Source organism: Hemibagrus wyckioides, linkage group LG06, assembly GCF_019097595.1.
Source record: "Hemibagrus wyckioides isolate EC202008001 linkage group LG06, SWU_Hwy_1.0, whole genome shotgun sequence".
NCBI lineage: Eukaryota > Metazoa > Chordata > Actinopteri > Siluriformes > Bagridae > Hemibagrus > Hemibagrus wyckioides.
This window is the reverse complement of record NC_080715.1, coordinates 26,026,016-26,040,174: the sequence shown is the minus strand read 5'-3', so window position 1 is coordinate 26,040,174 and position 14,159 is coordinate 26,026,016. Positions and strand designations below refer to the sequence as shown.

Sequence of the window (14,159 nt, the reverse complement as noted above, 5' to 3'; positions counted from 1 at the left end):
ATGCACAGAGCAAGTGATTTCAAATAATTTCATTCACATTTTAGTCTGTATATTTATACAGTAAATGCATATTATTCTTATATCTTAAATTGTACTTGAATTGTATGTTTAAATGTATTGAATTTTTTAAATAACTATTTTTAAGTACTAATAAAAAGTTTAGTTCCGGGTTCTTTCAGTGACGTACACGGAAGTAAGATGCGCCTGCTGAGTGAAAACAGAGCTAGATGCTAACTCGGCTAATGGGAGTGGATATTCCTCCTTGTTTCTGTTTTATTTAATAATCTGTTAGAGACATCTTCATCTTTCATCGCTTTCTGCTTAGCGCTAGAATTGTTCTGAAGGTTAGTTTTATTCGTATAATACTAATTCTTCTTCTTCTTCTTCTTCTTATTATTATTATTGTTGTTATTATTATTCTTGTTATTGTATTTATTATTTATCTGTTGCACTTCAGTTTGCTGATCTTTAATCTCCTGTAACGAGCTTCAACTCTCTCTCACCACCATCTCTCTCTCTCTCTCTCTATCTCTTTGTCTCTCTCTCTCTCTGTCTCTCTCTGTCTGTCGTAATTGTTTAGTGTCTATAGTTAGAGAGAGAGAGATGTCCGGAAGCTTCTACTTCGTGATGGTGGGTCACCATGACAACCCAGTGTTTGAGATGGAGTTCCTGCCTCCTGGGAAACCGGAATCAAAGGTACCTGTGATGGACAGATTCACCCATTAATCTGTTCCTTCATGCACACGGACACACAAACAGAAGCCTGAAAGAGGAGAGAAAGGCGTAATCATTCCCTCACTTGTTATTTATTTATTTTTTTAATCGTTTACAGGATGATCATCGCCACTTGAACCAGTTTATCGCTCACGCTGCTCTCGACCTGGTGGATGAGAACATGTGGCTGTCCAACAACATGTACCTGAAAACAGTGGACAAGTTCAACGAGTGGTTCGTCTCAGCCTTCGTCACCGCCGGTCATATCCTTCCTGAATCACAGCATTCCAGGATTTAAAGAAAAACACCCATCGGGATGAGAATCCTGTTCATCCATACAGTGGATTCAGTGTTCAGAGAGATCTTCACCTCTTAAGAGTCAGAATTCAGTTCAGTTCAATTTTATTTGTATAGCGCTTTTAACAATGAACATTGTCTCAAAGCAGATTTACAGAACATAAGAAATGAAAATCATAGTGCAAAAAGTCCTAGATGTTAAACAAAATCATCCCTAGTGAGCAAGCCTGAGGAGACTGTGGCAAGGAAAAAACTCCCTTAGATGGTAAGAGGAAAAACCTTGAGAGGAACCAGACTCAAAAGGGAACCTCATCCTCATTTGGGTGACACCAGAGAGTGTGAACAATGTCCTTTCTGCATTTATGTATAGTCAACTGTGTGATGCAGAAATAAAAACCAGAGGTTAATGAATGAATTGTTGACTTTCTTCCTTAACCATGTTTTTGTACATATGAGGTTCATCATGCTTCATGACGTCAGGCAAGAAGACGGGATCAAAAACTTCTTTAATGACGTTTATGATTTATACATCAAGGTGTGCAGCTTTTCGCTCCGGTTTTTAGTTGATGATTATTATTATTATTATTATTATTATTATTATTATTATTATTATTATTATTTAACTGTGTAAAATGGACTCTTGTGTTTGTTTTGTTGGCAGTTTGTGATGAACCCTTTCTATGAAGTGAACACTCCGATTCGCTCCACAGCCTTTGAGCGTAAAGTGCAGTTTCTGGGCAAGAAGCATCTTCTGAGCTGATGAGACGATTCTCCAATGTTTATACAAACGCCTGTAAAATACATTTAATCACTTTTACCTGGGTTAAACGTCACAAGTGTGTGTGTGTTTCCGTGTGTGTGTGTATGTGTGTATGTTTAAACCTTCAGCCTGTGAACAGTTGTTTTTCTTGTTTTTTGTTGTGTTCATGTTCTGACGTCATCATGCTGTCCATCTCTCAGTGTAATGATGATAATAAAACCTGTCAGCAGGTGGCGCTGTGACCTCACGCTCCTTCTCCTCACACACTCCCATCATCACGCTGCAGATGGGTTTTAAAGTCGAAATTTGTGGGTTTTAAACCGTTTGGTTAATTATTTGGAAATCACAGTGAATCTGGAGAAATACAGCAGCTTGTTGATCTATTTTGCTCTTTAATATATTAATATTACTTTATATATTTATTTAATAATAATAATAGTAAAATAATTATATTATATTATAATAATATAATTAACATATAATATAATTAATATTATTAATAATGCTAATATATTACATAAGTCTGCTGTATGTTCCTTAGCAGCTGCGGTATATCTTTATTTATTATTTAGTTTTCCCACCTCGTTCCCGGCGTTCCCGAGATAGACTCCGGCTCAGGAAAACCTCTCCACAACGCAGTCATTTCTTTTTATTTATTTATTGAGAAAAAGAAACACACTTTTATTTATAGTTGAGTTTTTTCCTCCTGGAGAATGTGCTGAAGATCTCACAGCCTTGTTACTGAGTCAGGAAACATTTTCCATCACATTCACCTTTCACATGTAATAAAAAAAAGTAGGGGAATTTTATCTAATGGATTAGATGGATTTTCTTCCATCAACATTTTTTTTTCAGTATGACGTTCGAGATTATTTTAAAGTTACTGAGACATTTCTCTACAGCAGCTTCTCCTCAGCATCACGACAGCTTCCTGACATCAGCACCACGTTATCCAGGCTGATTTCTCCTCGCTCCAGCTTCCCCAGAGTCCCCTCAAACACAAGCTGCAAACAAAACAAACAATTTTAATGAAGAAAATTAAAAACAGAACTGATTTGTCTGACTTCAGATCAGTGATTTATCTGATCTCAGTCTGATGGGTCATGGTCATCATGGAGTTTCTGACCGATTCAGGAGCTCTGTCGCTCCAGGTCACGTCCACGTTCTCCGTGTTCCAGCCGTGGTCCTGGATGTGTCTGTTCTCCCACAGGACGTTCCTGCTGTCCGTCATCACACGCAGCGTTCCGGTCTGCAGTCCCTCCATCCTGTAGTTGAATCTCACACAGAAAGCCTGCTGACGAACAGCATCACTGAGGAGCAGCTTCAGCCTGGCCTGCTCCCTCCATTTACCCACAATCCCCTTCAGCGCCATGTAGTACTGCAGTCCTGCACAGCAGCAAACACACCTGTGTTGAAAGCCTGTCAGACTTTACCTGATTCTATTTCCCCCAATTTTTTTCCTAATGATTTCTATAAATGATGCATTAATGAGTTTGATGTCACCGTTTTCGTGGTAATGGACAGTCCAGTCCAGGTCATCGTCCTTCTCCTGGACCCATTCACATTCCCCAGAGTCAAAGTTACAGTCAGTGAGGAATCCTGATCCAGCAAAAACACACAAAAACACTGAGAAACGTCTTACACACCACACAGTCATTCAGTCATTTTATACAAAACCCCCGCCTCCAATCATAGGCCATGCCTCCTACTCAAGCCTGGCACTGACGTGAAATGTGAAACGTGTGTGTGTGCTAAGCTGTGTGTCAGCTACAAGAAAGAGGATTATCACCAAACACCAAACATTCACTGTGTGCAGAACATCACGTCTGTTTCACTTCATTCCTTTGAAAAGAAAGTAAATAGTTCTTACTTTCCTGTAGAGGAGCCGCCTTAATTTCTTTAAATTCTGTTCCTCGGCTGTAGACGAACTCAGAAACTGGAAGAGTTCAGAACACACTCATGAAGGAAGAGTTACATCTAGACCACACACACACACACAGAACATGCTGAAATCCTCATCATGTATGATGTGCCCTGTGTCAGAAGGACAGGAGAGGAAGAGAGCAGGAGTGTGTTTGTGGTGTGATGGCTGCAGGAGGTCGTGTCAGTAAAAGCTGATGTTTTGGAGGACACGTCCACGCTGCCTGTCTACACAACAGCTGCTCTGGAGCGGGATAATAAAAGGCTAGCGCTCACACTCCTCCACTCCTCCTCATCCCCCATCTCCTCTGGGGTACTTGTTCCTCCCCCTGGTGGAATTCCCCTGTGTGAGGGTGATGGACGTCTCGGGCGTGTCTCTTCATGCTATAATAAATGATCTGAGTTCAGGAGCTGGAGAGTGGCGAGGAGGTGTGTTACTGTGTGTGTGTTTGTGTGTGTATGAGTTTGTGTCTGTGTAGTGTGTGTGTCTGTGTGTGAGTGTGTGAGAGAAAGAGCTTGTGTGTGTGTCTGTTTGTGTGTGTGTGTCTGACTGAGTTTGTGTGTGTATGCGTGAGAGAGAGAGTGTGTGTGTGTGTGTCTTAGTTTGTGTGTGGTGAGTGTCAGTGTGTGTCTCAGTTTGTCTGAGTGTGTGGTGTGTGTTTGAGAGAGAGACTTTGTGTGTGTATGGTTGTGTGTGTCTGTGTGTGTGTGTGTCTGACTGAGTTTGTGTGTGAGTGTGTGTCTGAGTTTGTGTGTGTGTGTGTGTAAGCACATTAGCCACATTAGTAAACTCACAGAAGGCATCTCCTCGGGGTTTCAGACTCTCAGCGTCCACCCCATTTCCCTCCTCCTCTTCCTCCTCCTCTTCCTCCTCCTCCTCCTCCTCTCTTGTTGGTATCAGTGATGTCACTTCCTCTCCTGGCCCAATGTAAACCTCTCCGTCATAATCGAACGGCTGTAGGTGCAGTTTGGGGGATGTAGTCACTCTGGGCTCTGGGATGGCGTTCTCCAGTTTCCCTCCAAGAAAGCGTGTCTTTGAAGGGAATTCTGGGATTGCTATTAAAACAGACCGCAGTGTTGATGAGACACATTGGGTTTATCAGCACTTCTACTGTTCTTCCTCTAATGATATTTACACCAGAACTCTAATAATTATAATAATTATGGTTATGGAAGGAGTCTCAAGTATCAGATAGAAACAATCATTCTAATGCTCTCTCACGGAGGAGTAACGAAGACTGCACTTTCCCATCATGCACTGCTGCAGCAGGTCTGCAAGAGGAAACACTGAGTGAGTAGGCATTAATGTTTTTGCTAGTCGTGTTAAGTCCACCAGTGCATGTTAACTGTACACAGGAAGCTCACAGAGACTGAGCAGATGCTAATGTTAACATGCAGCCTCACTGCACAGCACTAAGCTCTTCTATCTGCTGTGGAATCTTATCTGTAGCTCTGAGGAATCTCTGGTGCTGCTCCTCAGCACAACATACATCCTTTTCACCTAATGTCAATCTCTGCCCACAAACACGCCCACTACGTAGCCGTTTTCTGACAAGAGGAAATGAGACAATCTCGTTTATCATCACACGGACACGTGACATGACGCCGTAAACGATATGAAGATATGGAGGCTGAACTCTGACCTGAAGAGCATTAGGACCGTGTTAAACTGTGAGGGAAAAAACGCTTCAAACGTAAGAATGCTAACACAATTTTCATGCTAACACAGCAGGGCAATGGATGCACAGCTCATGCTACACAACAAGCAGCTAACAGCAGACACGTTCGTTGTGTTCATTCACTGAGTGAAAATGACATTTTAAACCCTTCCTCGTCATCTTCCCCTCATACAGTACAGTGTCTTCATCACTTTACAGCTGTAACATCTCGTGAGGGGAAGTGAAGAGAGTGTATTGAAATAAAGCTACTGGAACACACATTCTTGTGTTTAGCCACAACACAAGATTAATGTGTTAATGAAGTAATCCACAGAGCGACGAGGACGTTCTCAGCAATCCTCAGATGAAAGCTTCTCACCATTATGAAGTTCGTCTGCGCTGCCTTTATCAGAGTCCCAGGAGTTGCTGTGATAAAACGGCTTTACTACAGGAAACACAAAACAACATTTTTTTACGCACACCGCTGCCCTCCAGACGACGTCTAGACAACGACAGAGGTGTGATTTTCCAGACAAGTGAATCGGCTTCCATCCAGACGCTCGATGAAGCATGAAGCTTCAGGACAGTGAAGCAATCGTGAGGAAACGCGACATCGTCTTCTCTTCAGAACGATGCTGGATTGATGTCAGTTTCTGAAGATGAAGCTTCTGAAGATTAAACCAAATGTTTTGCAACCAGACATGAAGCTAAATCTAAAATCTAAAAAGTTATGTTTCTCCAGTGCTCACACAGTGTGTGTAAATCCACAGACAGATGAACAAGAGCAGATACAGTAACTGAGAAACATCAACCTGCCAAAATGAAAATTAGCCATTTGTTAAATCTGACATACACTATATTGCCAAATGTTTTGGGACACCCCTCCAAATCATTGAATTCAAGGGTTGTTTTTCAGGGGTTGGGCTTGGCCCATTAGTTCCAGTGAAATGAACTCAGAGTCCTGACCTCAACCTGATAGAACATCTTTGAGATGAATTAGAGCAGAGACTGTGAGTCAGAACTTCCTGTCAAACATCAGTGCCTGAACTCAGAAATGCGCTTCAAGTGGAATGGTCAAAAATTCCCATAAACACACTCCTAAACCTTGTGGAAAGCCTTCTCAGAAGAATTGGAGCATTTAGAGCTGCAAAGGGCGGGAAAACTCCATATTACATTCATGTGAATTTAAAGGCAGACGTCCCAGTTTTGGTCTGGCTCACAGTCTCCGCTCTAATTCATTCCAAAGGTGTTCTATCAGGTTGAGGTCAGGACTCTGTGCAGGCCAGTCAAGTTCATCCACACCAAACTCACTCATCCATGTCTTTATGGACCTTGCTTTGTGCACTGGTGTGCAGTCATGTTGGAACAAGAAGGGGTCATCCCCAAACTGTTCTCACAAAGTTAGGAGCATGAAATTGTCCAAAATGTCTTGGTATGCTGAAGCATTAAGAGTTCCTCTCACTGTAAGTGGCCGAGCCCAACCCCTGGAAAACAACACCTGAATTTAATGATTTAGACGGGCGTACCTTTGGCAACATAGTGTATTTCTGTCATAAATACTGAAGCAGGTTCATGTGTATTATCAACTAATAATAATAATAATAATGATAATAATAATAATAATAATAATAATACGTGAGAGTAACTGTCATGTCACTGTGTAGATGATGATGTAGTATCAGATGTTTACAGTCTAATAACATCTTACACCGAATCTAATAATCTCCAGGAACGACCAACACAAACCTAGTGACCTGCTGGCTCCACCCCTTCTGCTATTTAAACCAGTCTCTGACCAGTGAATACAAAGAAACCATCACATCCTCCAGGTATTAACTGGGCAGTACATCCACACAACAGCTGATAACAGATGGGACACTGACAGAGCAGCAGCTACAGCTACAGACAACACGGGTCCTGATAGTTCCACTGAGTTCCACAGAGAGCTTAATGTAGGAAGGGTTTAACCCTCAGATAGTTCATCACTGCAGCAGCAATGACACTTCACCTCTAAGGAGATTTAGGAAGTGTGTCTGTGTGTGTGTGTTTCCTTACAGCCTCTCAGTGCTCAGAGCTCTACGTCTGGTTCAGTGAAGAACTCTTTATCAGGAAGATGAGATGAGATCAGAGCATCATCACCATGTGGAGATCAGAACCGTACTGACTTCCTTTGTCCTGGATGTGAGACACATGGCCGCAGCTTCACTTAGAATAAAAGAACAGAATTCTCACCTGAACAGTCGAACCCAGTGCCGCGGAAGCCGTGTCTGCATTTGCACTTGTATGACCCCTCAGTGTTTATACAGTCTGCGTGACGGCTGCATTTATGAGTGTTGACCAGACACTCGTCCATATCTGAAATGTAACAGAACAGAGTTTAATATCACACAGAAATAAGATTTCTGCTTAACGTTCATGCTGCTCACACACTCTGTTGGTTTACCGATGCAGTCGTATTTCCCGTTGATGTATTTTAGATCGTAACCCGCTCTGCACTTGCAGTAGTAACTCCCGAAGGTGTTTACACACTCCCGGCTGTATGGACACTGGTGCTTTCCACTTACACACTCATCAACATCTACAAGCAAGAAAACATTACAGCAGTTACTGACACACACACACACACACACACACACACAACCAAGAAAACATTACAGCAGTTACTGACATGAGACATGAAAACTACACACACACACACACACACACCTATAACCAAGAAAACATTACAGCAGTTACTGACATGACACATGAAAACTACACACACACACACCTACAACCAAGAAAACATTACAGCAGTTACTGACATGAGACCACGCACATTCAAACACACACACACACACACAACCAAGAAAACATTACAGCAGTTACTGACATGAGACCACGCACATTCAAACACACACACACACACACACACAACCAAGAAAACATGACAGCAGTTACTGACATGAGACCACACACATTCAAACACACACACACACCTACAACCAAGAAAACATTACAGCAGTTACTGACATGAGACCACGCACATTCAAACACACACACACACACACAACCAAGAAAACATGACAGCAGTTACTGACATGAGACCACGCACATTCAAACACACACACACACACACAACCAAGAAAACATGACAGCAGTTACTGACATGAGACCACGCACATTCAAACACACACACACACAACCAAGAAAACATTACAGCAGTTACTGACATGAGACCACGCACATTCAAACACACACACACACACACAACCAAGAAAACATTACAGCAGTTACTGACATGAGACCACGCACATTCAAACACACACACACACACACACACACACAACCAAGAAAACATGACAGCAGTTACTGACATGAGACCACGCACATTCAAACACACACACACACACACACAACCAAGAAAACATGACAGCAGTTACTGACATGAGACCACGCACATTCAAACACACACACACACACACAACCAAGAAAACATGACAGCAGTTACTGACATGAGACCACGCACATTCAAACACACACACACACAACCAAGAAAACATTACAGCAGTTACTGACATGAGACCACGCACATTCAAACACACACACACACACACAACCAAGAAAACATTACAGCAGTTACTGACATGAGACCACGCACATTCAAACACACACACACACACACACACAACCAAGAAAACATGACAGCAGTTACTGACATGAGACCACACACATTCAAACACACACACACACCTACAACCAAGAAAACATTACAGCAGTTACTGACATGAGACCACGCACATTCAAACACACACACACACACACAACCAAGAAAACATGACAGCAGTTACTGACATGAGACCACGCACATTCAAACACACACACACACAACCAAGAAAACATGACAGCAGTTACTGACATGAGACCACGCACATTCAAACACACACACACACACACACAACCAAGAAAACATGACAGCAGTTACTGACATGAGACCACACACATTCAAACACACACACACACACAACCAAGAAAACATGACAGCAGTTACTGACATGAGACCACGCACATTCAAACACACACACACACATACACACACACACACACTCACCCACACATGTTTTTCCATCTGAACTGAGCTGTAAGCCAGTTGAGGGACATAGACAGCGGATTTCCCCCTGAACCTCCTCACAGCCGTACTGACAGTGTGCCAGAGAACACGTCCTGGAGTCTGTCAGGAAACACGGTAAGTGGAGCAGGTGTACACGCAGGTAAAAACCAGTGGATAGAAAAAAACCCAGTAACGTTATTAAGGCACTTACTGGCACAGGAGCCATCAGGCATTAGCATGTAGCCGTTGAGGCAATAGCACATGTAGCTACCGAATGTGTTCATGCAGCGATGCTCACAAGGACGAGGCTTCAACCCACATTCATTTAAATCTGCAAATAGAGACCAGAAGATTTATTAACACTCACTCACTCACTCACTCACTCACAGAGACAGGGTCAGTTTATTAACACTCACTAGTTGTCTGATGGCTAAACAGCTATGCGGTTTTTATTTAGGCAAACACTATAGTTGCTAACTAGCACTAGCTACGTAACCATCTGAAAAGTTTGGTGTGAGATATTCAGTCATGATCAAGATTAGAAAGAGGAAACAGCTTGCTGTAGAATCTGTTTCAAGGTCTTTTTGCTAAAACATAAAACTTTCACCTTGGCTGCATGTTTTGCCGGTGTATCCCGGAAAGCACGAGCACTTATTCGGCCCGACACACTGTCCGTGTTTACATCCGAATTCACACTGAGCTGAAAAACATGTCGTTAATAACAAGCAAAGAGTTCAGAGCAAACTGTTTAAATGAATTTATAAACCAACTGAATGCTTTTAAAATCACAATCTATTGAAAATAGCCGTTTAACTAGCTACACACTGAGAGCTGCAAACATAACGCTAGTGAAAGCTACAATACCGTATATTTTAGTGACAATGTATACATGAATATTGTATATAGTATAATACCTTCACACTGGCCTTTTGTATTTTTCTTCCAGCCATAGCAGCACTCCAGGCGGTTGCCATAGCGACACACTCCTGCGTTTCCCACAGATACTTGTCTGCTTTGCCTTTAACACGAACACACATGTTACACAGCCACACAAAGTTATACACTAGTACGATGAGTGTGACAATATGAAACAATAAAAACTCAACACGTGTGTTTCTTTTTTTTGTTGTTGTTGTTTCAGATGCCTTATAAATAAAGCTTGTCCTGACTCGATAGAGTTCATGCTATAATTAAACAGACGGAGTGTGAAACACACACACACACACACTCGCACACACACATTCACAAACACACCCACTCACATACGCACTCACACACTCATGCATACTTGCACACTCACAACAGGCACACATACACACAAACACACGCCTACACACACACACAGACATAACACATACGCACACACACTCACAAACTCACACACTCACATATGCACACACTGTGCAGTTTGGAGATTCTGTGGTACAGGACGCTGTGTGTGACGGAGGAAGTCTGTGTTCTACACGTTGCTGGAATGACAGTAATTATGTGTTTCTGAGCTATAATAACGTGAGCTGTTGGTGATTGAAGTGTGGAATGGTTGAGTTGGGGGGGGGTCGGCACGTTAAAATGACGGTAATTACGACATGCCGATTGCACATGTAACCAGAATCACTAAATAGCTGTTTGTAAATAGTGAAGAACAAAAAAACACACAAAACAAAATGTGTTTAAAGTAAAATTAGGTGCATTCGCTGGTTTGTTTGCATTAAATGCTAAAAAGAGCTAATCTACTCTGTGGTATTAACTCTCCTCACACTGGATCCTGCCTTTATCTTGGTTTTGTTTGATGAGGAGTTACGACTAACCTTGTTTTTTCTTCTAATAAACTTTAGCAAAACCAGCTGATTTTTCATCTTTCCATGCAGATCTTGATTTAAAAAAAAAGGCCAAACAATACAAAGCAAGTCCACAGTACAGCTGATCTACATTAAACCACACCCACAAAACTCCATACAAGGCAAAGAGAGCTGAAAAACTGCAAAACAGCGACTAAACGGTGAGAGAGAGCGCTCAGCCGCTGTAGCACTTCAGCTAACTTAGTCACGCTAACTCTCTCGCCTTTTATAGACTGCCATTACTTTTACCCTGACATAAAGCCTAGCTTTATTTATGTTACTTAATGGATGTGCTTGACTGGTAATATTGAAACTTTTGATGCTGATGAAACAAGATTCTCCTTTTATGTCAGTTTACAGAGACAGATGGTTTTCTTTGTCATGCTAACCGTTAGCATTTCTTGTGTGAATCCTTCTGTGAACGATTTACAAACACAATGTTACACAAAACAATATTTTAAGTACACTTAATATACCGCAAATTTCGAAACGTTTGAATGAACAGGTTCATTCAAGTTCCTCAGGAAATATAAAAATTGTAGAAAACTAGCAAAGCAGTAATCCAGGCCCTGTGAGGGAGATTTCACATGGAGGGAAGTCGTCAAGTTATAAACAGACCTGGAATGCAACCTTGATTTTGGCTCTGAAGGACTGCAAGGAATCTGAGAGCCAAAATAGCGTAAAGACGAGAATACGAGACGCTAACAGGTGGCTACGCTACATTTAGACGTCTGTCATTCCCGGGAAAAACACTAGCACAGACCTAAGATGCGAGCGTAGCAGGTCAACAAAGCAACAGTAAATTCTCCAGAGAAATGATGTACAGAACGTTGTCTGTTTGTTGTTTTATTAGCATGCATATTAATAAGCTAGCGTTAATAGCAGCCGTTTTTTATACTGCGTTCATTTCCATGTTTATTCTATAAACAGACTGCAAAGTTATGACAATAAAGTTCCTTTTAAACTGTCCATTCATTATGGCAGTAGGATAATCATCGCCTACTCTGTTAGGGCTTAGCATTAGCATTAGCATCATCTGTTCTGCCTGAGCTTAAAACATTAAGATGCAGAGCTGAGCCGCGGAAACGGAAATCACAATATGGCTTTTTACCTATTGCTAGCAGCATTTGAGCAGTAATTCATCTTGCTAAATTCAGTGCAAAAGGCAGGAGAACTAAGTGTTAGCATGGAACACAGGTTAATTAGAATCTTGAAGAAAGGCTTAGCATGAATATGCAATAAAATAGAGGGAAATCTAAACAGTGTTCGGTGTAAACTTTGATTAAAATTGATATTGCATATTATATATTGTTGTTGTTGCCATTAGCAACAGCTGTTCTTCCTGATGTAAGAAGAAAAACAATGTGAATGTAAACGTAGACGTTGGACTATGTGGCTACACTGATAAGGTCATCCGTTCTTAGGGGTTAGCATTCGATCAGTGATTCTTCCTGAGATAAATTCAAAGCTAAATGAGAGATAATCAGGGAGAGAAAATAATGTTAAACCATATAAATGGAAACAGTGTGTTTATATTGTGGTTATATAAATGGTTAGCCTTAGCACTGCTTGTCTTAATAAGGTAGTCTGTAAAATTTATAGCAATATAATGGAGCCAAATGTAAACACTTTTTATTTAAAACGGTATTTGGTGCTAGCATTAGCAGTAGCTATATTTTCTGAGGTAACCATGGGAGTTTAAAAACTCAATTCTGTTTTGGTACGTTTACCTTTATTTAGAAAATAGGTAATTGAAAGTCTGAGCACATCGTTATACTGTAAATAATTAAATCAGTTTTCAAAAACAGATAAGAATTTATTTATTTTAATTTTTTAAAAAAATTAACTGTAGAATTTCTAACATGATTTTCTTCACTTTATATGAAGGGTTATAAAGCACTGAGAGCTTCATGTCACTCCAATAGACAATAAAAATAAAGGTCTAATCCAGGACATTCTGGTAGATTTCAGTTCCCACACGGATTCATCAGAGAGCTGAACGCTTGCGTCTGTGTCACCTTGAAATCGTCAAATCTTCAGAAACTTTCAGGAAACCTCTTCTGTTATTTTCTATGAAAACAAACTCACCTGTTAGCAGCATGTGCAGGAAAAACGTAGAGAAGGAACGTGAGAGAGCCGATCCATGTGCAGGGCTTCATGACTGAGAACTCTCTCTCTCTCTCTCTCTCTCTCTCTTTCTCTGACTCTTTTGTTCTCTTCTTTTGCCTCCTATATGGTTCAGCTAAAATAAATACAGAGTTTCAGACAAACATCTCCAGACTTGTATTGGGATTCTCTCTCTCTCTCTCTCTCTCTCTCTCTCTTCACCAGACTCAAATTCCAGAGTGTGTCTGTTTTTAGGAAGTGGGAGGAGGTCTAAAAAAAGGGAAGTGTTAATGTCTGTCTTTTTTTTTTTTTTTTTTACCTGAAATTCCATCCAGGAAGTGGTGATTGATGGCAGTCCTCTGAGCCTGAGGGGTTTTCCTGCTTTCCCAAAGAAATGTCTGCAAAGCAGAAATCTGTGACTATTACAGTAACATGTGTGTGTGTTTTAACAAAAAAAAAACAGTTTTCTGTCATTATTTCCATTAATAAGATAAAAAAATACCACTGGATAAGTATAGGGCGACCGAAGCTGTTTATTTTTATGAGCTAAAGACTGTTTATAGCTGCTACACTCTAACTAACGGCAAGAGCTAACTTACTTTACAGACTGTCCACAACATTACCATGTAACTATAACGGGATCAAAAGTATGATGCTTTAGTAGAAATAGACTTAAAATCTAAAAATTGGTAAGTTGCTGGAATAAGAGGAAGAAATCATTTTACGATTTGCTGTTACAGGAAAATAATCAGCGTCAAGTTAGTCAGAGTAACTTC

General features: G+C 41.0%; 2 protein-coding genes across 4 annotated transcripts; one reads left to right on the top strand and one right to left on the bottom strand.

The window, feature by feature from the left end:
* The first annotated feature begins 180 nt into the window (after window positions 1-180).
* On the top strand, window positions 181-2,006 carry trappc2 (trafficking protein particle complex subunit 2). Of its 2 annotated transcripts, none has more exons than XM_058391020.1 (5): window positions 181-344; window positions 590-696; window positions 833-981; window positions 1,465-1,546; window positions 1,673-2,006. In XM_058391020.1, exons 2-5 carry the CDS (start codon window positions 604-606, stop codon window positions 1,769-1,771), a joined length of 423 nt encoding a protein of 140 aa, XP_058247003.1. In that variant the 5' UTR covers window positions 181-344; window positions 590-603; the 3' UTR covers window positions 1,772-2,006. The 2 variants fall into 2 exon arrangements, with proteins under 2 accessions (XP_058247003.1, XP_058247002.1); XM_058391019.1 differs by having other exon boundaries at window positions 581-696.
* Window positions 2,007-2,410: 404 nt separating this feature from the next.
* Window positions 2,411-13,631, bottom strand: egfl6 (EGF-like-domain, multiple 6). Of its 2 annotated transcripts, XM_058391013.1 has the most exons (13): window positions 13,366-13,631; window positions 10,354-10,457; window positions 10,047-10,139; window positions 9,651-9,770; window positions 9,440-9,559; window positions 7,793-7,927; window positions 7,582-7,704; window positions 5,729-5,794; window positions 4,487-4,747; window positions 3,642-3,707; window positions 3,275-3,370; window positions 2,898-3,157; window positions 2,411-2,775 (listed from the first exon to the last, which is right to left on the bottom strand). In XM_058391013.1, exons 1-13 carry the CDS (start codon window positions 13,434-13,436, stop codon window positions 2,668-2,670), a joined length of 1,623 nt encoding a protein of 540 aa, XP_058246996.1. In that variant the 5' UTR covers window positions 13,437-13,631; the 3' UTR covers window positions 2,411-2,667. The 2 variants fall into 2 exon arrangements, with proteins under 2 accessions (XP_058246996.1, XP_058246998.1); XM_058391015.1 differs by lacking the exon at window positions 5,729-5,794 and having other exon boundaries at window positions 13,366-13,630.
* Between the last annotated feature and the right edge of the window lie 528 nt (window positions 13,632-14,159).